Consider the following 26,207-nt stretch of genomic DNA (forward strand, 5'->3'; position numbering starts at 1 on the left):
CTAGTCCAAGAATATAACGTGCTCCGCTAGCAAGAATGCACTTGGCTGCTATGAGTAGGAAATCATTAAATACATAAACTCCTCTGAGGACAGGATGGAGAGAGAGAGAGAGAGATTGAATAGAGTTGTTTATTATTTCAGTGAATATGGGTCACGATATGAATCTGAAATATGTGCTGGCAGAGGACTTCACACAAGGAAGCTTAGTTCATACAAAGTGCCGGGGAAGAGAGTGGCAGGCTCCATGGGAGGGGGAACCCCCGTCGCCAGTCCAGTTTCCACAGTGTTCGTGCACTTTATCACCCACAAATGTACACAGACACATGCTGTTTATATTATGGTATGTTATGTTAACTGGACTTGTAAAGCATGTGCCTCGTCCAGGGGGCTATTCTGGCGCTAAAAAGAGGGGGGGGGGGGGCTTCCCAGTCTGGGGCATGTGTGAAGAGTCACTGTTTTCAGTGTATATTAGTAGGCAGGTGCCTAATCAAGGCACTGCAAGAGGCCACAGGGGGTCAAAAATTTCCTTGTTGCTAGGGGACAGGGATCAAACAAATAGCAGGATATGATTTGCCTGGTGCTTTGAAAACCTGTGCAGTAGAGTTGTTTGCAGAATAATGCTGTGTCACTACCAAGGGCCCTATTCCGAGTTGGCCTGTTCATCACCACCCCCTTTTCTGAATCAGTAAAATGAGGCAGCAATAACGGGTTCAGCATTATCGGTTCCGGCAGGTACCAGCACGCCCTTTAACGTCAGGATGAGTGTGAGCCCCAGAATGTGGAATAACACGAGGGTGCCGGGATTGCCAAACACTTTACTGCATGTTTTTTTTGTACTACGGGTAATTTTCCGGTCACATTTTACACCTCTTTGCAAAAGCTGAAGAGGGTGAGCAACAAAACACAGTTGTTTTACTGGGTGGTAATCCTACGAAAAGCATGCTGAACTGCTACGTTGCAAAGCTTGGGTGAGGGCGTAAATGCTCGAAATTGCACCTGAGACGCCACACCACCCATGTTGTCTCCACCTCTGCTCTGCAGAGGGCTTTTCCAGGGCAGTAACACTCCCTTCAGTGTATCGTTTCGTCAGTGCTGTTCGACCAGCCAGGAGCACTCAGCTCGTGGGATTACTACTTTCACGTTTGTTTTCCTGTATTTGGCGCACGTCGGCCTGGAGCGCAGAAGAGACGCGAGAGGGCAGGAGCGTGACGCCGTGAGCGTGCACGTCGGCGTTCCCTGCGGCTCGTGACAGTGGCGGCGCCTGCAGTCTTGGAGTGCTGTGAGGCTGTGGGACGGGGAAGAGTATAGGAGACCCGGTGAGGGGGGGCCTCGGGGCACATTGCCGGTGCCCGCCCCCCCCCAATGATGGAAGCCATGCGTGTGCCCGGTGAGCGGGGTTGGGAGTGTGTGTGTGTGTATGTAGGCGGGGGGCGGCGGAGGCGGCGGGCGGGTGCGCTTGTATGTGCCTGCGTGTGTTGTACCTGTGTGTGTGCCTGCGTGTACGTGTGCCTGTGTGCAGGGGTGTGGGGGCTGGCTGTGTGAGCACGGGAATGTAAGGCACGAGAGGGGCACGGTGACGTGCGCGCTCACGAGGTCAAATCTGAGCAAATCTGCGCTCGTGCACCCTCTCGTGTCCACATTCCCAAATACGGGCCACATTAGGTCTGAAGCAGACACCATCAATGCTCACGCATTGAGGGTAGGTCTGCTCGACCTAATGAAGCAGACACCATCAATGCTCACGCATTGAGGGTAGGTCTGCTCGACCTAAAAAGTACTCTTTCTGGACCAAGAGCTAGCTTTCTGACACATTTGGTGTAATTCCATTTAGCGGTTAGAGCTGTATCTGTATCTAAAATCCCTATGAAAATTGCATGGGGATAACCTGTTTTGGGAGCCCCCTTTTTCTCGGACCCCACTTGATGACTCACGTCACAACTTTACAGACAACAGCTGAAGTGAATGGCACATTAGTTTTGAAAATTTGGTGACAATTCGTCAAATTACACCAAAGTTATTAGCAAAACATGAAATACTTTCCATATGGAAATTAGGTCCTAACTATAAACTACCTACTGGTGACTGCCAGCGGTGGGGGGTGGGGGGGGGGGGGGGGTGGGAGGGGAATGTGTGTCTGTCTGTCTGTGTCTGCGTGTCTGTCTGTGTGTTTCTCCAATTTGTTTGCTGATTGCCAAAGGACGCATCCCCTTTCCAAACTCAGCAAATTCTGTAAAACTCCTTTAAACCAAAAGGATGATGACACTGTGCGTGGTTGTTTTAGTTTATCGATGTCCGGCTGCCATCTAATGGGTTTCCCCTGAACACAGCCTTGCTCACCAGTGCATTGGTGAGTAAGGCTGTGTTCACCCGAAACACGTTTGATGGCAGCCAGACATCAATAAATTAATCCAACCACACACAGCATCATCAACCTTTTGGTAGGAAGGAATTTTGGGCAATACACAGATAAATAGATAGCAGTTTCCTTATATCCACAGGAAAGAAAGCACACACTCAGTAGATCCAATGTTCTTTAATAATTGAAACCCCTCATTGGGGTTCGGCCGACAAAGTTGACCTTGATCATGCACCTGGCATGAAACAACAATGCTCATACTTAATAGTGAAAACATAAACAAAGGATTAGCACCAAGTGAAATGCCATCTTGTAACCAGTTCCAGTTTTATATATAGTTGTGTCAATACGTGTGCATGAAGAAGGTGATAATAGAGAGTGTTACTTCTGTTGCAGTGTCTGTAACGCTGCTTAGATAACGCATTGCGTCCCCGTGGACTAACAAAGACTGAACGTCATAAAGTTGCGTGATCTATCAGTAGACAATCAGAGAGAGTTCACAGAACAATAAATCACTTTAAATAAAGTCAGTATTGACATCCTCTTTTACATTTAGAAGATCTGAGCTTAGAGCTGCACATTAACTGTATCCTTATTAGGTCGAAACATACCAGACAGCACTTCTGTCTGGTTTGCTAAAGACTTCCAGGGGGAAATCAGAAGGCTGACAGGAATGCATTCCATCCATTGCTGAGCATTGGGATTGGGGTTTGTAACTTTCATTTTCTGGATTTGTATTTACTGGCTTTATTTGTTTTAAGCTGTCCAGCTTGAGTTTGGCCAGTCTTTCTCCCAAACCTTGTTTGTTGTCATCTTCTGCAATGTCACTTTCTGTAAACATGTCTTTAAATCTTATTCTTATCTTATCACATTTGCTGTGCATTCAAAGACAGAGGTCACATTTCAAGCTGACTTCTGAGGGGCCTTGATGTTTACTTTTCTTTCTCGGAGTTCAAAGTGAGAGAATTTATGTGACAGTCCTTCTGAGTACCCATGTAAGCTGAGGGGGTGTTTTTAGCACACAACATAAAAAATTAATTGTGCTGATGTTTCAGAATATATCCGAATTTGTACAAATGGAGCACATTTTTTTGTAATTCTAAAGTTTGGTGGAAACAAATATTTGAATGCGATCAAAACACATCATTACACTAGATGATGACATTTGCACACATTATCATTTGTGAGCAGTAAAACCGTATTGCGGTGCAAATGTAATGGTAATTTCAATTGAAAATGTGTTATCTGTAATGGCAGTGCACTACCACACCATGCATACACCCCACTATGCCACATCACTCTATGCCGCACCACTTTATCCTATGACACTCCATTCTATGCCCCTCCACTCTAACACACTCTACAGCATGCCACTCGACTCTACGCCACTCCACGACACAGCACTCCACTGCAAAGTACACCACTCCACTTTGCCACAATCTATCCTAATTTACTCCCTTCCAATCTACCCCAAGCTCCTCCACTTCAGTCTACCCCACTCCACTTCAATCTATCCCACTCCACTCCAATCTGCCCCACCGCAATTTACCCCTCCCCAATCTGCACCATTCCAATCAACCCGACTTCAATCTACCCCACTCCGGCCTACCCCAATTCACTCAACTACGATCAAATGTACCGCACTTCACTCCAATCTACCACATTCTACCACAATCTACCCTATGCCACTCCAATCTACTCCACCCCACTCTACCCCACTCCACTCTACCCCACTCCAATCTATCCAAATCATCTCCACTCCAATCTACTTCACTCCACCCAAATCTACCCACTCTGCTTCAATCTACCCAGTCTACCCCACTCCACTCCAATCTACCCCACTCCCCTTCAATCTACCCAGTCTACCCCACTCCAATCTACCCCACTCCCCAATCTACCCCCATTTACTCCACTCAACACCACTTCACGCCACCTCACTGCAATGTACACCACTCCGCTCTTAACCACCCATCTCCACTCCATGCTACCCCACTCCAATCATCCCTCTTCTGTCTACCCCACTCCAACCTACCCCACTCCTATCTACTACACTCTAATCTACTCCACTCCAGCCTACCTCACTCCTTTCCACCCTGATGTGCCCCATTCCACCCTAATCAACCCCATTCCTCCCTAATCAACCCCATTCCACCCTAATCAACCCCATTCCACCCTAATCAACCGCATTCCACCCTAATTAACCCCATTCCACCCTAATCTTCCCCACTCCACTCTACACTACCCCACTCCTCTTCCCCAATGTATCTCACTTGACTCCAATATCGACTCCACCCCACTCCAGTCTAATCTACCCCACTCCACTCTACCCCACTCCAGTCTACCCACTCTGATCCACCCAATCTAACCCACTCCCCTCTACCCCAATCTACATCACTCCATTCCACTTTCCCCAATCTACCACACGCCACTAAAATCTACCCTGCTCCAATCCAATCCGACCCACTTCACCTCAATCTACCCTACCCCTTTCCAAACTACCCTACTCCAATCTACCCCACTGCAAACGACCCTAAGATAGCCCTACTCACTCCATTCCATTCTACCCTTCTATAATCCACCTAATCTACCCCACCCCTATCTACTACACTCTAATCTACTCCACTCCAGCCTACCTCACTCCTTTCCACCCTGATGTGCCCCATTCCACCCTAATCAACCCCATTCCACCCTAATCAACCCCATTCTACCCTAATCATCCCCATTCTACCCTAATCAACCCCATTCAACCCTAATCAACCCCATTCCACCCTAATCTTCCCCACTCCACTCTACCCACTCCTCTTCCCCAATGTATCTCACTTGACTCCAATTTCTACTCCACACCACTCCAGTCTAATCTACCCCACTCCACTCTAGCCCACTCCAGTCTACCCACTCTAATCCACCCAATATACCCCACTCCCCTCTACCTCAATCTACAACACTCCATTCCACGTTCCCCAATCTACTGCCACTAAAATCTACCCTGCTCCGATTCAATCTGACCCACTCCACCCCAATCTACCCTACCCCTTTCCAAACTACCCTCTCCAATCTACCCCACTGCAAACGACCCTAAGATAGCCCTACTCACTCCATTCCATTCTACCCTACTATAATTCACCTAATCTACCCCACCCCTAGCTACTCAACTCTAATTTTCCCTAGTCTACTCAACTCCAACCTACCCCACTCCACCCCAATCTACCCTACTCCAGTCTACCATGCTAATCTACCCATCTCTCCAATCCACCCCACTCCATTTAACCCCCAATCTACCCCACTCTACCCCAATCTTCCCATTCCACTCTACCCCAATCTACCCCTCCCTACTCCACGCCGCTCCTCCAACTTAAGTTTTAGCCATGCTGAACAGAAGCCACAAAGCTGTACAACATGGCTAAAACACACGGCAAAGCCAATAGCTCTTGCATATGCAAGACCTATTGGCTTTGCCAATGCTTGTTTTCTCAACCCTGTTACAGCATGCAAATGTCTCTCAGATGAGCCCACGGTACAGACAACATGACTGTGACAGATGTGGTTTCTCAAGCAATACAGGTAAACTAAACAATACCGAAAGGGAGGACTAAAGCAACTGTGTTTGTATAGGCCCATATTGAAGATCATCAGCACTCCTTTCCTCTATTTTCCTCGTATTTCACACATACCAAAATACTCTGGGGCTAGCTGTGGCCTTATAACAGTAGATTTGTCTTTTCTCGATCTTCTGCAGTTAGCCGGGACCCTGAACAAGCAATCACGTGGATTGAGTCATCGCCTGAAGATTCTCGCTATGGAACAGTACACCTCGACCCTCGTGAGCGAGAGCGTGACCAGCACGACAAAAACAAAAAGTAAGTGAGATTGTGCATTTTCTTTGAAACCAGTGACATTTAACAATTACATTTCCAGTGAGCAGTCTCCACACTCTGGGTGTCAATCAATCAAATAACTTTATTTGATCTTAAAAATAAAGATCATATAAGTACTTTACATTATAGGCTGCATGATGGGTGTCAGCAGAGTTCTAGGTTTTATTTGGATTATGTAACCGTCTGTCTTTAGGTATTACTGATGTGTGGATGCACTGTGATTAAACCACACATGCTGCCAAAGATTCTTTACAAAAGGGGGTGGTGATGGACGGAGCATCTGAATCAATCAAACACTCACACCCAGTCAAAAGATCTGGGTTTAATCCATCACCGTTCTTTAGCCCACTCTGCCACCCCAGTTCAGACATGGCTATATACAAATCAGTCTGACCCTGTGCCTCATGGGAACAGTCCAGCCCGAACTGCCAAGCCATGTCTTCCCTGGACCGGAAACAAGCTTCAGAGGACCGGTTTCTGGCATTCCAGCCGTCTTCAGCCCGGCTTGCTTGAATCCAGTGGCAAAGTGAGCAAGGGACTCACGTCTGAGTATACCCTGCCACACTTATGGCGGCCAAAAGCGGTACAAAAGGGGGTGGTGATGGACGGAGCATCTGAATCAATCAAACACTCACACCCAGTCAAAAGATCTGGGTTTAATCCATCACCGTTCTTTAGCCCACTTTGCCACCCCAGTTCAGACATGGCTATATGCAAATCAGTCTGACCCTGTGCCTCATGGGAACAGTCCAGCCCGAACTGCCAAGCCATGTCTTCCCTGGACCGGAAACAAGCTTCCGAGGACCAGTTTCTGGCATTCCAGTCGTCTTCAGCCTGGCTTGCTTGAATCCAGTGGCAAAGTGAGCAAGGGACTCACGTTTGAGTGTGCTGGTCTCGGAAAGACATGGCTTGGTAGTTCGGACTGGACTGTTCCCATGAGGCACAGGGTCAGAGCTGATTTGCATATAGCCAGTGTCTAACCCAGGGTGGTGTGGAGTGCAAAAAAACAATGGATTTAGGCCCAGATCCTTGTACTGGGATGAATGTATGACATTGTTCTACATTCTGTCCATCAACTGTGTTTTTTGCAATTTTCACCCAAAGTGTGCTGGGTATACTCAGATGTGAGTCCCAGGCTCTCCTCACCACTGGAGTCAAGCTATCCAGGCTGGTGAAGGCTGATAGCCAGAAACCGGTCCTTGGATGCTTGATTCCGGTCTGGGAAAGACATGACTTGGTAGTTCGGACTGGACTGTTCCCATGAGGCACAGGGTCAGTGCTGATTTGCATATAGCCAGTGTCTAACCCAGGGTGGTGTGGAGTGCAAAAAAACGATGGATTTAGGCCCAGATCCTTGTACTTGGGTGAATGTATGACATTGTTCTACATTCTGTCCATCAACTGTGTTTTTTGCAATTTTCACCCAGAGTGTGCTGGGTATACTCGGACGTGAGTCCCAGGCTCTCCACACCACTGGAGTCAAGCTATCCAGGCTGATGAAGGCTGCTAGCCAGAAACCGGTCCTTGGATGCTTGATTCCGGTCTGGGAAAGACATGGCTTGGTACTTCGGACTGGAATGTTCCCATGAGGCACAGGGTCAGAGCTGATTTGCATATAGCCAGTGTCTAACCCAGGGTGGTGTGGAGTGCAAAAAAACGATGGATTTAGGCCCAGATCCTTGTACTGGGGTGAATGTATGACATTGTTCTACATTCTGTCCATCAACAGGTTTTTTTGCAATTTTCACCCCGTGTGTGCTGGGTATACTCAGACGTGAGTCCCAGGCTCTCCACACCACTGGAGTCAAGCTATCCAGTCTGATGAAGGCTGATAGCCAGAAACCGGTCCTTGGATGCTTGATTCCGGTCTGGGAAAGACATGGCTTGATAGTTCGGACTGGACTGTTCCCATGAGGCACAGGGTCAGAGCTGATTTGCATATAGCCAGTGTCTAACCCAGGGTGGTGTGGAGTGCAAAAAAACGATGGATTTAGGCCCAGATCCTTGTACTGGGGTGAATGTATGACATTGTTCTACATTCTGTCCATCAACTGTGTTTTTTGCAATTTCCAGCCAAAGATTCTTTGGCACGGTTTGGGCCTTTCAGTGTGTGTTAGTGTTATTCTGTGAAGGTTGTTCGCTATCAAAAGTGCATTTATGCCCAGACCATAATGGCAGACATTGTGGAAGTAGCTTTCCATTGACACATTTACTGCATGTGATTTTTAAAGCAGTGAGTTGTTCAACTACACGTCATGTGTTTTTTCAAACATTATTCACTATATTCTTCATTCTACAAAGTATGCATCAAGCTATGATGAAGAACATTTATGGACAAACCTCAGTAATGACCTTTTTTTTTGCTTCAATTATGTCTGGAGTTGGAGTTTTTGTGATCTTTCCTAAGAGGGGAGACGGGCCAGGTTGCTTTTTCACCAGAACAGGCACTACATGAGCAATCCCCACACTTATTTTTAAGGACTCTGCCTTCGGAAAGAGTGTGAAGGAACCGGAATATGGGATTGCAAGGTTGCTTCAAGGGAATCTTTGCCTGGAGGCAGGGAAGCCTAGTTGGGCTTCCAACTTTTTTAAAGCACTGCTTGGTGCTGTGGAAGAGTGCGTTGATCCCGTTCCATATTGCCAGTGAAGTCCAACAAGACTTGAAGAGGGGGCGACTGTAGGTAATAGAGTAGTAAATACCTTCCCTGGTTAAATTCTCTGGGATCCTCTGTTTATACTGATTTGCCCCTAGCGCCAGGAAGCCGCTTGGCCGCAGTGCGCTCTAGAAATATTTTTTTCATTTCATTTCATTTCATTTCATTTCATTTCATTTCATTTGCACCTTTTTATGCTGCACTTTCTGTATTTGGTGGGTATCGCAAACTCTTTCCCTGGGTAAAAGGTTTACCACTTCCTGGCAAAAGCATATCTAACGCAGGGTCACACAGCCTCTACATCTATGGACACCACACCTCTGTTAGGGCCCCACTATTCCTATTTCTGCAAGCCTCTGCAACATACATATTATCTGCACTTTAGGCCAATATGCCTATTCTTTTTAATTACTGGATGCTTTAGAATTTTTGTAAATGCAAATATCTGCAGTTGGCTGCTTCTTAGAGAAAACTGGATTCTTAAGCAATATTCAAAACGAAGGGAGGAAGTTGCAGTTTAGCTGGTCAGTTATACACCTCAATATCACTGTAGGGTTTCTTAACGGTGTGTGCTTGTGTTGTTCCACGCAGACTTCTTGATCCTGCCAACACCCCACAGTTTGATGACTTCAAGAAGTGTTACGGTGAGATCCTATACCGGTGGGGACTGCGAGAAAAACGGGCCGAGGTTCTGAAGTTTGTATCCACTCCGCCAGAACCCCACAGAGGTATTGGTGAGTATGTGTTGGTTGACACTACTTTTAGCAACCGAATGCTGGGAAGTAATATGTCAGCTTGTCTTCACAGAAGGGTGAGGTTGGGTAGGATATACGGAACACTGAATATCTTAGTAAGAAAAAGGAAAACAGTATGAATGTGTTTGCTACCCATTATTTGCACAAAATTAGTATACAGTTGTTAGACCTGGCATCTTTTGGCGTTTTTCCCCAGACTTTTTGTTTTCTGACCTCCTGGTTTTTACTCTGTTTTTGCTGGTTTAATGTATCTGCTCACTTTGTCACTGCTGTTCAGTGTTAAAGTGCAAGTGCTCCTGTTGTAAATTTTATTATGGATTGGTGTTTACATGATTGGCATATTTGGTTTACTGGTAAGTCCCTAGCAAAGTGCACTGTGAGTGCCAGGGCTCTTACATCAAATGCTGATGGTGGGCCTGCAGCTCTGGTTGTGCCACTCAGTGTCTGCGTGCAGTTTGTAACTGCGATGTCGACCTGGCAAGTGCACCCACATGCCAGGCTATAATCTTACCTGCTCTTACATGTAAGTCACCCCTAAGGTAGGCCAAGGTATCCCTGTGGGCAGGGTGCTGTGTATGGGAAAGGTAGGACATGTACTGGTGTGTGTGACATGTCCTGTTAGCGAAATACAGTGCAATACAATTTTCACTATATAAAGGCTGTCTGTCTCATAGGATAGAATGGGAGTTTACTTCAACATCTTATAAGCATAACTTCCCATTGGGACAAAATAGGAAAATGGTGTTTAGTATACCTGGACTCAGAATGTAAAAATGCATCTTTCAATAAAGATGATTTTTATGTTTTGTGTTTGAAAATACCACTTTTACTAAGTAGGTATTTTCTCACTTAGCCATCCTGTGTGCCTCTGCTGGATTTGTAGATTGACTGTCTGGCTTTGGAGTGACAGGACGTGGTAATGTGCATTCTTTTCAGACAGCCACTTGGGGGGTCAAGGTATGTCCTGCCTTTCCTGGACGAGTCAGGGCTGATCTGAATAGAGCTGGGCTGCATTTAATATAGGGGGAGGAGATTTCTGCTTTAGACAAGGCTGTCTCCACCTCCTGCCGGGAATTTGGGCCAGTGAGGATCAGACTGGTTTGGACTAGGTCCCTGCCAAGAAGAAGAGCTCTCAAGAGGAGTATTGCCCCTTTGCTGTATTGTTGCTTTGGGGGTTGGCCTGCAGTTGCTGCTTCTGCCTTGGGTAGTGAAAGGACTGGACTGAGCTTTCTCTGCTTGCGCTAAGTATCTCCAAGTGTTTGAAGTAGAGCTTGCCTCCTGTTCTGAAGTCTCAGGGATTGCAAAGACTTCACCGACATCTGGGAACTGCTTCTGGAACCATTGTTTCAGTTACCACAGAGAGGGAAAAGTAACTGACTCTGTTGCTGGCTCCGTGTCCTGATGGCACCGTAGAAGGCACTGCCGCATCTCGCACTGCAACCCTGTCTCACCCACAACAACCAATGCCGCCTCCACCATGACGCTGCTTGCACGGTGACATGTGGGCCCCGCTTGCCGCACCGCCTCGCTTCACTTTGCCGCCCTTGTCTCTCTGACGCTATCGCTGCCTGCTGACTTTTTCACTTGTGACCGCATCATGACTGGGGGCACCACTCGTTAGTCTCATGACGCACCGCCTCGTCACACACCGTATTCTGGGCCAACCGACACCAACTCCCACTAACCTAACCGGCTCTGTTGCTTGCACCGTGACCTGTCAGCAACACAACGAACACTACCTCACTCCACATTGCATCTCTGGTCTCACTGATGCAGCGGGACGACCCTGATGAGGCTTTGAAGCTCTTTTTCGGCGAGTAGCACGCTACTCCTCAACCCATAAAGGATTAGTGGTGAATTAGTATAGTAAAATATGAAATTAATTTGAGCAGTGGATATGTTTGTAAGTTATTTCGATTGAGAAGGATAGCGATTGCTACCCCAGATGAGGTGTTGAAGTGATTTTTCAGTGAGTAGCACGCTACTCCAGAACCCATAAAGGATTAGTGGTGAATTAGTATAGTGAAATATGAAAGTAATTTGAGCAGTGTATATGTTAGTATGTTATTTGGATTGAGAAGGATAGGGGAGAGATAGAAGAGGGAAAAGGTTTGCATTTATATAGCGCTTGCTACCCCTGATGAGGTGTTGAATGTAGTGAAATATGAAAGTAATTTGAGCAGTGGATATGTTTGTCCGATTGAAAAGGGAAAATGTTTGCATTTATATAGTGCTTGAGCCACCGGAGGAGGTATTGAAGCGCATTTTCAGTTAGTAGCAGCCTATTCCAGAACCCAGACGGGATTAGTGGGATTTAATATAGGGAAATATGCAATTAATTTGAGTGGTGGACATGTTAGCTTTTATTTGGATTGAAAAGGAATAGTGGAGGGATAAAAGAGGGAAGGAGGAATAGAGGTGGGATTGGTCTAGAATTTTGTTTTTTCTTTAGTTTTTTGGGGGGTTCATAGCAGTAGGAGTGGGTTTGGCACGAGTTAAGGTGGGTGAAAGGGTTGAGTCAAAGGTAAGGGTATAGAAAGGCTTATTTGGGAGAATTGAATAGTAAAAGGTATGAGATTATGTAAGAAAAGGTAGAGCATGGAAGAGTCTAGAAAGGATTATTTTGGGGATTATAGTAGTGGTATAAGTTTTAGGATGAATAAGAGAGTGGAGCTAGAGGTTATATTGATGAAGGTATAGGGTGAGAAATAGGGTAGTGCGTTGAAAGAGTAGTAGAATGAGGTATGAGATGAGCCAGAGTTGAGGCAGAAGATATATTGAGAGTGGCATATGATAAGAAATAGGGCAGTGCATTGGATATGCTGATCTGAAAGAAACAGTTAGTTATAAATTCCTTACCTTAGAATGACCCCCAGACGTCAGAATGGATCCAGAAAGTTTTTTGTCAGCAGTACCCCTGCACGTCGGAAGGTGGCGTCAGTCGACTCCGCGTTTGGTGGTTGGCGTTTTGGTCGCCGGGATGACGTCGCAGTAGCTACCTAGACGTCGCCCTCACGCACTGACATTAGTTCTTTCTTTTTCCGCGCCAGCCAGCGCAGATCCGGAGAGAGCGGTACCTCCAGTCACTTTTTGACTGACTTTCTGGCGACTTTTGTCAACATCGTTTTTGAGTCTTCGACTCGGTGCACGTCAGGGAGGCCCGGCTTCAAGGCTTGCGGTTCCTGTAGCCAAATGATGTTGGTGATGTATCTGCACTGCGTGTGCCTCTTCTGCCTGGAGCGCGACCACAACCCCAAGTCGTGCTCCAACTGCCGGACCATGAATGAGCAGTCATGAAAGCTTCTTGAGGCAGGGCAGTCGGCTCCACGCCGCTCAAGGTCCCAGTCGCGTAGGAGGTCGAGGAACCAGTCACGAAAACACCATCATTCTTCATCCAAGTCTTCTCACTCCGGTCATGTAAGTCGAGGCACAAGAAGAAGTCAAAGAAGCACTGTCGCTCTTCGACTTCTCCCTTCTATCGGCCGACGCGACGAGGGATCCGGGTTGTGACGCTCTGCGTGCGAAGCCTGAAGGGTAGAATCCGGGTTTCCCTTCCGGGACCTGGAGCGACTCCTGCCCAGCTTAGTCAATTTTACGAAGCGATGCACGCCATCTTTGGGTAGCCCGACTCCGCTGGCGCGCCTTCGGGGCCCTTGAACTCAGCTGGGTGCCCTGGGGCTTCGACGCTGGTAGCTTTGGCTTCGGCACCGCAGGGCCCCCTTGGATCCTGGCCTGGATCCAGATCGGTGCTGGTCGACCTAGTTACACCACCCCCGCTTCCACCAGCACCACGTCTGCAGCCGATGCCCGTTGTGTCCCCAGCAGGCGTCGACCCCGGCCTCCATCCCGATATAGACACGGAGCCTGACCAGCGTCGACCAACGCCGGAGCCGGCGCCGACAGATACTTTTGTGCCCCTGGCTCTTTGAGACCAGATTGGCAGCCAGAGGAGGGTGAGGAAGACTGGGAGGGGTCTGTAGACCCTTTGACTGACCAGTTAGGTTATGAACCGGACTGGAGAGAGGAACTGGGGGAAGCCAGTGATCTGGATACCTCACCAGACCTTGGCATGTTGTCTCCTCCTACCGTGGCTACGGTGGAGGGAGCGTCTTACGCATTGGTGTTGTGTAGGGCGGCCGAGGCTCTCAGCCTCGAGCTGCCTACGCTGGCAGTCAGGACTAACCTCCTGACAGAGGTGCTTCAACCGGCAGCTAGCTCTTCTGAGCCCCTGCTGCCGTTTAATGAAGCCCTGACAGACATTCTTTTGGGCACCTGGTCCAGGCCCAATGCAGGGGCTCCTGTGGATAGGATGATTGCCTGACACCACCGCCTCCCCCCGGGCAACCCCACCTTCCTCTCCCAACATCCCACCCATGAGAGCTTGGTGTTCCAAGCCTCCACTTCCAAGGGCCCATTCCCTGATGCTCCACCTGATAGGGAATCCAAGAAGCTGGACCAGCTCGGGACTGCGGTCGGTAAACACTGCATGTCTGTTGGGCTTTTACAACCACTCCGGGTGGATACTGTTGCGCAAGTGCTGCGCCAGTGCCCGGAGGAGGCCTGGGCGGTACTCTCTACGGCAGTTGCCGAAGGGAGAGACGCAGCAAAGTTTATCATCCGCTGTGGGCTGGATACCGCCAACTCACTAGGCAGGACAATTTCTAGGTCGGCAGCTCTTCAACACTACGCCTGGTTGCAGTCGACTAGTTTTTCAGGGGATGTCCAATCCACCTTTATGGACATGCCGTTGCCTATTCGGTGACAAAGTAGACAATGCGTTGGAGCGCTTTAAGGTCTCTCAGGCTACCTGCCCGCCCAGAGCAGAGCCACAGGTCAGTGCAAGCTGTTAAGCCCCAGCGTGGTCAGGGACATGGAATTATAAAAACTGAGAGGAAGCCCTTATGCCAAAGGAATAGGGTACCATATGAATATGTAATCATAAAGGTTTTCCTTTGGACAGCACTATGCAACCAACAAAGTATATTGCCTGAGTATAGTCTCCATCTTCATCACTCAATCACATCCATTATACTGAGAATCTGAGAATATTTCTGTATATCCAAGGGTATGTTTATATATTGAGCACCAGGTTAATAATATCTCTGGGCTTCAGTGGCAAACACCTCCTGTTGTCAACATTGCAGGTCCATAAATCGACCATAGGGTGTATGCCTGCCAGCAAATCCTTATCATAGGATCGCTGCATGAAGTTCCATGACCTTTACAACTTTCATCATAAAAGGAGCACGAAATCATAAGAACCATATTTTTAGCAACAAAAGGTTTAACTTGAGGATATTCTATGCAGACTCTTTGTACTAAGATCGTAAGAGTACAGCTTCTTCTACTGACAAGATTTCTACATTATTTAGCCCCAGATTCTATTTTTCCGCTTTGGGGCATTTGGAGATCTGAGTAAGATACACCCTATGGTCTATTTATGGACCTCCAATGTTGACAACAGGATGTGTTTGCCCCTGAAGCCCAAAGATATTATTAATCTGGTGCTCAAGATATATACATATCCCCTCAAACCTCTATTACATAGGATGGGATTTTTACTTTTACTTTTTTTATCAGCTTGAGAGAGTCATATAACGTTGGTCTTGATAAAGATGGCATTATAATTCTTCCATCGAAACGCGTTGACGCCTGAGTTGTTAGGAACACAATCCCTATTATTACTGAGACTCTCGAGTGCCCATAGAGCACAGCACCCAGTCTCAGTCATTGAGGAACAATTATTACGGATGTGATCAGTTTAATGACAAGGTCCTTGATCTCCTATTTGTACTCTCGCACTTTTTTAAAACTTATGTCGCTTGATATTTTCTATTGTGTCTTCTGAATGAATTTATGGAATTTGTTTTGCTTTTTACATTTTATGACACTGTGTTATTAATTGTGTAGATCTGTTATCTTGATTGTGTGTCTTTTGTCGAATAAAACATTTTAAATCTTTTGTTAATAGTTTGGTACATTATAGTAGCCTTGGGTATACAGACATATTCTCCGATTCTGAGCGTAATGTATGTGATTGAGCGATGAAGTTGGAGACTGTAGTCAGGCAATATACTTTGTTGTTTGCATAGTGCTGTCCAAAGGAAACCTTTATGATTACATACAGGGACATGGAAACCACTGCCATGGTACTGGGAGCCAGCGGGCGGGCTAGTGCACCACAGCACCCTCTGCAGCAGCCTCTAAACCCTCCTAGTCTGACCATTCAGGGGCACCAATCGCCAGTGGGCGGCAGGATTCGCCATCACCTCCCTCACTGGCGCCCCATCACGTCGGACAGGTGGGTTGTGCAAATAGTCTGAGGGAGCTACTCCCTCCTCTTCGAGCCTACCCCTCCATCCATACCACCTCAGTACCATCGCATGTCGGAGGATCATCTGACCTTTCTCCAAGTTTCGGCACGCTTGACCAAGGGGGCCATTCAGCGAGTTCCTGTCCCAGAAGAAGGCCTTGGTTGCTATTCCCAATATTTTCTGGTCCCAACAAGGACAAAGGCCTGTGTCCTATCTTGGATCTCAGGGACGTCAACTACTTCCACCGGAAGGAGAAGTTCAAATTGTTGGCGCTAGCTCAGGTCCTGTCTGCCCTCAACCCTGGAGACTGGATGGTAGAGTTGGACTTGCAGAACGCTTATTTTCTCATCCCTGTCTTGCCAGCCCACCGGCGTTACCTGCAGTTCACGGTAGGCCATGAGCACTTTCAGTTTACGGTGCTCCCCTCTGGCCTTACCAGCGCCCCTTGGGTGTTCACGAAAGTGATGATGATGGTCGCAGCTCATCTGCGCAGATCAGGGGTTCCAGTCTTCCCCTATCTAGACGACTGACTGTTGAGGGCGGGTCGCCCCAGGCTGTCATCCCCCACCTCCAAACTACTGCCGACCTCCTGCACTCGCTCGGGTTCTCCATCAACGTGCTGAAGTCACACCTGACTCCCTCTCAGAAGCTCCTCTTTATCTGAGCGGTTCTGGACATGTCGCTGTTTCGGGTCTATCCTCCCGAACTGCGAGTCAGGGATATTCGGGGTATGATTCCGATCTTTCAGCCTCTAAACCGGGTTTCGGTCAGAATGATTCTGAGGCTGCTGGGCCTCATGGCCTCCTGCATCCTGCTGGTGGATCATACCAGGTGGCATATGATGGCTCTGCAGTGGGACCTTAATTTCCAGTTGGCACAGTATCAGGGGAATCTGTCCGATTGCGTTCAAATCTCAGAGGGCACTGCACAACAATTGCAGTGGTGGCTATCGATCCAGAATTGGGTCAATGGCAGATGCATCTCCCTTCCCCAACCAGAGTTCACAGTAGTGACAGATGCATCACTTCTGGGATGGGTTGGCCACATGGCGGAAGCAAGAGCAGAGCCCTCTGGTCTCTGGCAGGCTCCGGGCTCCACATCAACCCCTTGAAGCTTTGGGCGATTCGTCTTGCACTCAAAGCATTCCTTTCCTCTGTCCGGGGAAAAGTAGTGCAGGTGTACACAGACAACACCACCGCCATGTGGTACTGCAACAAATAACCCGGGGTGGGGTCGTGAACCCTATGTCGTGAACCCTATGCCCTCCACCTCTGGACAATTCTGGAACATCAGGGCATATCCATGGTGGTTCAACATCTGTCAGGTTCATTGTACGCCAGGGCGGACAAACTCAGCCACGGGTTCATGACGGATAATGAATGGTGTCTTTACTTGCAGGTGGTGCAAGGTCTCTTTCGACAGTGTGGAGAGCCTTGCTTAGATCTATTCGCCACCGAAGAGAACGCGGATGTCAGCAATTCTGCGCTTTGTAATTTCCAAGGCGGCACTCGCTAGGCAACGCTTTTCGGCGCGAGTGGAGTTGTGGTCTTCTATACGCCTTTACCACTTCTGCCCAGAGTGCTGAAGAAGATCACGTGCAGCCGGGCCCAAGTCATTTTGTGGCTTTGGATCAGGCACAAAGAGTCTAGTATTCCAAGCTGCTCAACATGGCCATCGATCCTCCGATCAGACTGCCTCTTCGGGAGGATCTTCTGTCACAGCAGCAGGGGACTGTCCTCCACCCGAACCTGGCCAGCCTCCACCTCCTTGCGTGGAGATTGAGCGGCACAATTGATGTCGTTCGACCTGCCTCCCGAGGTCTGTGATGTTATCTTGTCAGCCAGGCGTGCCTCCATTAAGACGGTATACGCCTGCAGATGGAACAAGTTTGTGGCATTGTGCACAGCAAAGGCTGTGGATCCCCTTTCTGCCCCTCTTTCTAAGATTCTCTTGTTCCTCCTTTCTTTGGCCCAGCAGGGCTCTACTCTGGGCACTCTAAAGAGCTACCTCTCAGCCATTTCAGCCTTCCCTTTTCAAGTCCCCTGTTGTAAATCGATTCTTAAGGGCATTACTCATCTCTTTCCTCCTGTTCCCTTCGTAATGCCCCAGTGGGACTTGAACTTGGTTCTTACATATCTTATGTGCGCTCTCTTTGAGCAGCTACATAACTGTCCTCTCAGGCTTCTAACTTTGAAAACTGTCTTTCTGGTGGCAATCACCTCTGCGCGCAGGGTGAGTGAGCTACAAGCTCTTTCTTCCAAGCCTACCTTTCTGGCTGTTCATCTTGACATGGTCGGCCTTAGAACTAGACCTTCCTTTCTTCCCAAGGTGATTACTTCTTTCTACATTGGCTAAACCATCACTTTCCCCGCCTTCTTTCTGCCTCTGCATCCTTCAAAAGAGGAAGAGAGGCTCCACCGTCTGGATCTAAAATGTGCGCTTTCCTTCTATTTGGATCGCCCCAAACAATTCCTGGCAGAGGACCAGCTCTTCGTTGGTTACGTGGGCGCCAAGAAAGATCGGTCTGTGCACAAACGGACCATCTCCAGGTGGGTCGTTTTGTGCATCAAAAGCTTGCTATTCTTTGGCAAAGAAGGAGCCTCCAGTGGGACTGCACGTGCATTCCAGCGGGGCGACGGCAGCTACCACTGCTTTGGGACAGGGAGGACCCCTTAATGACATCTGGCAGGCTCCTACTTGGGCATCGCTGCACACCTTCACCAAACACTACTGCTTGGACAGCCAAATCCGGAGAGACAGCTTCTTTGGCCGTTCTATTCTCCAGGACTTTCTGGTGTGAACTTAGTTCGCAGACCCACCTCTGGGCTTGGTATTGCTGGGGTATCTATTCTAAAGTAAGGAATCTATAACTAACTTTTTCTTTCATATGAACAAGTTACTTACCTTCGGTAACAATATATCTGTAAGAAACATAGGTTAGTTATAGATTTCTTACTGCCCCACCCATCCTCCCCATTCTGCGAACTTACTTTTAGGGTCAAGTACTTCCTTTCAGGGCCCTAGTTTTGTGCACCAGTGGTAATTGTCTTGCATGGCTCTGCACTTCTGGCGTGGAAAGTCATGTACAAAACTGATGTCAGCGCCCGAGAGCGGTGTCTATGTAGCTACCGCGATGTCATCCCCGAGACCACTACGCCAACGACCAACGCGGAGTCGACCAACAACACATATATGTGGGTACATATCTATAGTCCCAACAAATGCTATATACAGGGGAATATGCTGTATATTTCTGTTTGGGTATGGTAGTTGTGTGGGCAAGAGCCAATTCTCGAGTTTTTTTCTGAAGATAAGGTGGTTATCTGTGAATCTTATATTGGGGATAAAAGAGTTCCATAGTTTGACTGCTTGAACAGAGAAGGATGTGCCGGCCATTGTTTTTTCCCTGTACATTGGGATTTTGAAGCGAGGTGTTATTCTAGATCGGAGGTTCCCTTGTTGAATATATTTGGTGATTTTATGCCAGATGAAGAGCGGTCCTATTCCACATATTGCTTTGTCAGTGATACAAAGCAGCTTGAACGTGGATCCTCTGGCAACCGGTAACCAATGCAGGGTTTTCAAGGCATGGGAGATGTGGGCTTGTGGCTATATATGTAAGAGTAGTCTAGTAGCTGACTTCTGAATTAGTTGTCATTTCCTAGTCATTAAAAGTGATCCGTCGTAGAAGCTATGGGCGTAATCAAGTTTGGACAGAAGAGATATGGTAGCCTGGACCTTGTCTGGAAATCCCACATGGTGCAAGATTAGTCGCAGAGTTTTTATTGTAACAAAGCTTGATCTTGCTAGTATGTCAATTTGAGCATTCATTGATAGCTTGAAGCCCATGGTCATTCCGAGGTTTCTTACTTCGTTTGATACTTTAGGCGGTGTTCCCAGATCATCAGGCCAGACGGTGGGTGGGTTATAATTTCCAATCGCCACACATGAGTATTTCTGTTTTGGAAGCATTCAGTTTGAGATGGGTCCATGTCATCCGTTGATCCTCAGCTCTGAGACAACTGAAAATTGGTGAGTTTCCAATGTCTTTTCGGCATTTTAGTTGAAGGAGTATTTGTGTCTTATCTGCATAGTTATACCACGTGAGGGGAAATTGATTGTACAGTGCCGGTAATGACTTCATGTAGATGTTGAAAAGCATTGGTGAGATGATAGTTTTGAGGGACCCCTGCTTTGGTGAAATATGGTTTGAATGAGAAAGGGTGAGGGGTGGTATGGATGACATTAGTTCTATTGTGAAGGTTAGATGTGATACAGCCTAGAGCAGTCCCCTCTATGCCGGCTTCATAGAGTCTTTGTATTGGAGTGTCATGGTCAACTTTGTCAATGGTAGCCGAGCTGCCCAAGAGAAGTAGCGCAGCCACCCAGTTGTGGTCAACTATGTTCTTAAGGTCATCCCAGATGGCAACGAAGGCTGATTCTGTGCCTCTTCCTGGGTGGAATCCTGTGTGGAAGACTGAAAGTATGGCATTATCTTCAATGAATTGTGACATCTGAGCGTATGCTGCTCTTTCTAGCAGTTTGTCCAGGAAAGTTCCATTTGTAATCGGTCTGTAGTTGTCTGGTTTCAGCGGGTCCAGGTTTGTTTTCTTTATCAATGGGCTTATGTATGATTTTTTTAGTTCTTCTGGAAATATTCCTGAAGTTGAGGAATTGCGGATGATTCTGCTTACTGGTGTGGTAGCAGTGGCTGTTAGAAGAATTCTCTTAAAGGTTTGTGGTGGACAAGGGTTAGAAGTATTGCCAGCAGACCTGCTTGCTTTGACCAGGTCCATAAATTCATCGTGTGGAGGAACGGAGAGGCTGGGTTAGAGCATTCTTGGATTGTTGCTTTGGAAAAGGGTTGGTGCTGGTGCTTTGTCATTGTTTTAAATACGAATCCAACGTGTCTGCTTTGGCCTTGTAATGATTTGCAAGTTTGTCTGTGAAATCTTGAGTAACGGGATGAGGTTCTTCTGGGCAATTTGGTTTACGATATTAATCGAGAATTTGATAGAATTCTTGATTTGCACAATTAACATTTGGAAATCTGTCTGAACAGTACCATTTGTTCGCTTTTTTGATAGCCAACTTGGATAATCTGTTAAGTTCCTGTGGGTGAAGTTTGTCTTGATTGGGGTTTGTTTTGAGCCAGACACGTTGCAGCTTCCTAATTTGTTGTTTTATCTCTGTATCACCAAGTAAAGGATGTATTGATGTGTATTGCTTCTGCAGCATTTATGTGGTTTAGATTCACATGTAATGCTTGCTGCAGCCATCAATTGGTTGGCACAATAATTCAAGTGGTTTTCAACATTGAAGAAGAAATGACAAGTCTAATGAATGCTTCTGCCTGCCAATTACTAACCTCATGATTATCACATAGGAAGCAGACTAGATCTGGTAAAGTTGAAAGAGCTCTCCACTGGTTTGATATACAATGGCTCCAGTTCAGCTCCAGTTCGACTCCAGTTCGACTCCAGTGCTTCCCCAGATGTATACAGTGTCACCCAGTGTACTCTGACATCAGCCCTTTTTTTCCTCTTCCCTCCAATGCGGATCCGGAATTTTCCTCTGCTTGAATTTCATATAAGTATTTTGTTGTGTCTTTAGTGAACATACACCCCCACACGGAAAAAGTCAAGAATCCATAGATGTCATCCCTGCCACTCTCAGGAATTCTTTTCGGACCCCCATGATGTCTGTCCTTGGAGTATGGATCGTGGGCACGCCTCCACATCGACTTACGGTCGAGGCTTCATACTGGATGGCTATCGAGAACTGGGAGGGAACTTCTTTTATGTTTTCAGGCCAGTATGGGCCGTGGAGAAGCTGCTTCTTCAGATCCCATTTTTTTCAATAGAGGTATGGCTGTGTTCTGCAGGGTGTCTTACTGCACCATGTTTCAGAAGTATCAAACAATGAACTCTTCCTGTTCTTGCTGTCACTCCCATTCACGGGGCAGGTTTTCTGGTCGAATGGCCAGTTTCCCGAGGCGGCCCTCAACATCATCTTCAGATCCATCTTCTGTTTGTGAGTACATAAGCCCAGCACTGGTGCCCGGCTCCTTTCCAGCTGTGTGCCCATTGCTGCAAGACCAACTCCAGGCCTTTCTGGCTTCTGCTTCTGACCTCGCTCAAGTGGCAGCTCTCGCCTAGTGTTTTTTTCTTCCTATGTTAAAGCCTCCTCTTCTCCCTCTGGTGTACTTTCGGGCCCCAGGGCACCTCCAAGACTTTTGACTATGCATCTGTCAGCAACCTCTACTCCAGCCCCCTTGGAGGTCTCTTACGTCTCTCAAGCCTGGCAGCCCCTCTTTTTCTATCAAAGGACTTGGCAGTTGTTTTGTTATCCAGTCCAATATGGATGTCATCTACTCAGCCCGTTTTGGTTACTTCTATTGATGCAAAGCTGTTTTTGGCACAGTGGATCACATGGGGAGGGCCACCTTGGCCTTCTTGCAGGTGTTGATCAGGCTACAATTGAGGGTGTTCCTATTCATGTTTACTGGCAGGTTGCTTGTAGTTGTGCCCAACTCGAAATGACCATCAATTTCAGCCTTGTAATCTGTCTCCTTGAAGGTGTATTTCTTTGGGCTCCTAATTGTTCCTGAATTGATTCAAGGCTGGATTTTACCACCTCTTTGATGAAAACGCTTCCATGGCCTAAGATGGAATTATACGATGAAGAGCCTATGCCTGATCTTATGCACAAATCGTACATCACCAGCGCACAGGTGATTCAAATGCTTTAAGAGCTTATTGCCTTACAGGCATTAAACGCCTTCTCATCTGATCGAGAGCAGTTTGCCCCTTGCGGTGCTTATGGGGCTGTTCTCCCTTCGAAAATTACTATGACCAAAAGCAGCAATTCTCTTCTTCCTCTTCCCCATCCAGGCTTATTAATACACCTTTTTGGCAGTGTGAATGCCTCATTGGAAGGAAGATCGACATCCTGACATTCGCTCTATAAGGGGCCACTGAAACTGTCAGGTTGTATGTGAGGATTTGTCCTCCTTGTTGGGAGTTGGTATGCTTAACTTTTGTTCTTTCTGCTCTTCTGTCTTTCATACCATTTTCTCTTGCACAGTTCTGTCACTTTCTGAGACAGATGCAATAGCGTGGACTACAGATTTTGCCGAATTCCCTTGTACTAGGGAGGCTCTTGCGTAGTTCCTGCCAAAGGTTCTTTAGCTATGTAAGCTGGGCCTTGTATAGTCTGCCCTTCAGAATGAATGTTTCATTCTTCAGTCCTGTGAACTAGATGATATTTGTGTTCTGTGCTGGATTTCATCTGTTTTCAGCTTTTCTGTTCTGCTGTTTGGCATAGCATCCACACTTTCTTTCCTCACACAGTTCATGTTGTTTATGATTGTGCATTTTTGTGTTTTGTTATGTGGCCTTACCATGTTTCAGGCTCTGGATACTGGCAGTGGACCTGCTGGGACAGAGCTATTTGTCTTCTAGACCTGGTCATTGTCTGTTGGTCTAGGGATTTTATTCAGCCATTTCATATCACTAGCAGTCTACACCCCATGTTTCTTGGTTGTATTGGTGGGTGCCTTCAGGTTCTTACGTTTCCTGTAGTATGCTAGTGTTTTTAGATGTGTTTCTGCTATTTTGGAGGACTCCCCTTACACAAAAGAGGGGGTAGACCCTTGCTCCAGTGTCTAGGATATAGATGATATGGCATCATGACTAAGATTGCAAGACTGTTGCCCACCATTTGCCTGACCAATGGGCTTACCCTTAGGATAGGTGGTCTTAATTTGTGTTGCTTCACCGTCGTATAGTGTACCTTTCTCTGTAGGATGTTGGAGCTATATTTTCGGTTGGACTTGGGATTGTCTTGCCTTTCATGACATCTTTCAGTTTTGTTACCCTTTCATTCTGTTACGGCTACCTCTGAGAGATTTTCTCTCTTGGGCATAACTGATTCTCATTGCATGGCTTCTGTCTTTCTTCAGTTTTCTAGGTTAGAAGGCTGCCCTGTTAAAACTTGGGCAAGTGTTTTTATTTAAAGGCATGTCAGCTAATTGTGTTAAGAATCATGTTCTGGATTTCTGCTCGCTTGCCACTGCTTTTGGTAGAAACTGCTTCACTGTTTATGCAGAGCATGTGTACCTGTGAAGATTCACATATGCCCACCTCCTCTCCAGAAGCCAGTGATGGGCACAGGTGTCTTCTCTTTCTTATCATCTTACCTTTTTCATAGTACACTAATCTTCCATAGTACACTCAACTATTCCCCCACAAGTCAATAAGACAGTCTGAGGTGGTGCTGTTGTTCTGGTTCATGTGGACCAATGCACAAGTCTTGTGCCTTGAGAAATCTTTGAAGAAAACTAAATTGCAAACGTCCGGGTCAATCACTAGATGACAGGAATATGCAAAGCACGTCTAATCTACAGCAAGCATGCTATAGATAGTTACAGCTAAGTAAGGTTTACAGTATATAATAGTGCAAGAGGTAGTAAACATTGCTGATATGTCTACGATTACATCCTGGAAATTCCTGTGTTTAGTCCTGCGGTACAAGGACTTTAACTAAACATACCTTCTGGAAAGGTCATCCTAGTTGGGAAGCCGACAATCCTAGCACGACTAAAAATACAAAGTTGTCAAAGACTGCATGCTACATGAATGTTGTCTCAACCATAACACAATAGAGGAGTGCGTTTTCCAGAAAGCAAGAGACAACAAGGCAAGCATTTAACATGCACCCACGAGCAGTGAATCAACAGCAGGCTACAGAATGGCAGCTGCTTCGGCAGAGCTACATCTGTTCAAATGAGGCAACAGTCCTAGTGGGATGAGTGGCTTCTGTATGGGCACAACTCACCCAAAGCAATGGGTTGCCATCCTTGGCATATAGAGGGTATTATAGGCATTATTGTGGCCCTCCTTGGCATATTGAAACCACTCTTGGAATTATGGTGGCCCTGACTAAGGTGTATATCATTGGCCTATTGTGACAATCCTAGGCATCACTTTGCCTGTCCATGGCAAAATGGTGGCCTTTGTACCAGATGAGTATGCTTTGCTTTTAGTCAGCAGCCTTGAAAGTATTGCTTGACGGGAATTACTATGGGCAGCATGGATATATGATAAATTCCCATATGTCAGACCCTGCTTTTGGAGAGACAGAACAAGCAGGGGCTATCTGGCCATGCTAGTGAGGTTTGGAGTCATTTGCCTATAATGCCCTGGGGCCAATACTAGGGCTCTGGACACTGGGCCAGGCACAACCCCTTAAGCAGTTGATGCTCAGTGGTAGTATTTGCCTGCAGTCACACTCTTCTCAGAGACAAAATGTGGAGATACAATAAGCTCAGCACTCAAAAGACACCCAGGAGTGTATTAATCTGATTTCCCAGTCCAATGCTTATTGTAAAGGAGCTTTATATAGCGTTCAACTACTCACTTTGGGTTTCCCAGCACTTAAACGGCAGGTTAGATCTATCCAAGTCTAGCTAACTCAAAACAACCAGGTCTTCAGCTGTCTATGGCAAGTCGTAAGCGAAGGACAGCTTCTCTGCTCAGCTGCAGAGGTTGAAGTGACTGCTTAGCTCTGTAAATGAGAAGTACTTTAATACACAATAAAACTAAATATGCGCTCTACAAAAGGTTTCTGATGGATACTTCTAATCGCAGAATACTTACCTTGTGAATATCCCCAAGTGCTAGACTGGATCCTGTGTGCCAGTAGTTGGTGTTGTGTGGTTGCGTGTCCAATCCACTCTGCCCCAGAAGTGATGACCGAAGCCATACATAGGTGCCACCCATAAGCGCTGACATCAGTTCCATTCTTTCCTCGTCTTTGTATGCTGATTCAGAGCTAGCTCTGCTTTTTTCTTATCAAGTTACAATTCGTTTTCTCTACAATTTTCCACATGGTGTAAGGAAAATTTCACCTCCTATGACCATAGCCACAGGCTTTAAGTCTTGTAGGGACTGTCGAAAATGTCTGTGAAATATTCCCACCAGGTATGCCTCTGGTGTCTAGTGTTGTGTCATGAATGCAAGTTGTTCAGGGAGTGGGCCCTGATGAATCCGAAGCTGATCAGGGATTGCAAAGCCAAGCTGTACTTTACCGAACATCACCGAAAATCATTTAAAGACCACACCTGTTCAAAGTCTAGGACTTGGACCTGGTACCGCAAAAGATCTTTATAGCACTGCAAATCTTTGGGTAAGTCAAAGGCGAAGAAAAAGTTTAGGAAATCCGAGCGTACCTCATCCCAGTCTCACTGTTCT

General features: G+C 46.9%; 1 protein-coding gene across 2 annotated transcripts in view; it reads left to right on the forward strand.

Annotated features, from left to right (window-relative positions):
- Positions 1-26,207, forward strand: part of WDR59 (WD repeat domain 59) — a 1,027,519-nt gene that overhangs the window by 972,168 nt on the left and 29,144 nt on the right. Inside the window, exons 24-25 of one of the 2 annotated variants that reach the window (XM_086945225.1) lie at positions 6,093-6,213; positions 9,477-9,619. In XM_086945225.1, coding sequence (XP_086801351.1) covers positions 6,093-6,213; positions 9,477-9,619 — 264 coding nt within the window. The remainder of the gene's footprint in view (positions 1-6,092; positions 6,214-9,476; positions 9,620-26,207) is intronic. The other variant, XM_086945226.1, reaches the window with a different exon arrangement.

The sequence above is a fragment of the Lissotriton vulgaris genome, chromosome 12 (assembly GCF_964263255.1).
Source record: "Lissotriton vulgaris chromosome 12, aLisVul1.2, whole genome shotgun sequence".
Classification (NCBI taxonomy): domain Eukaryota; kingdom Metazoa; phylum Chordata; class Amphibia; order Caudata; family Salamandridae; genus Lissotriton; species Lissotriton vulgaris.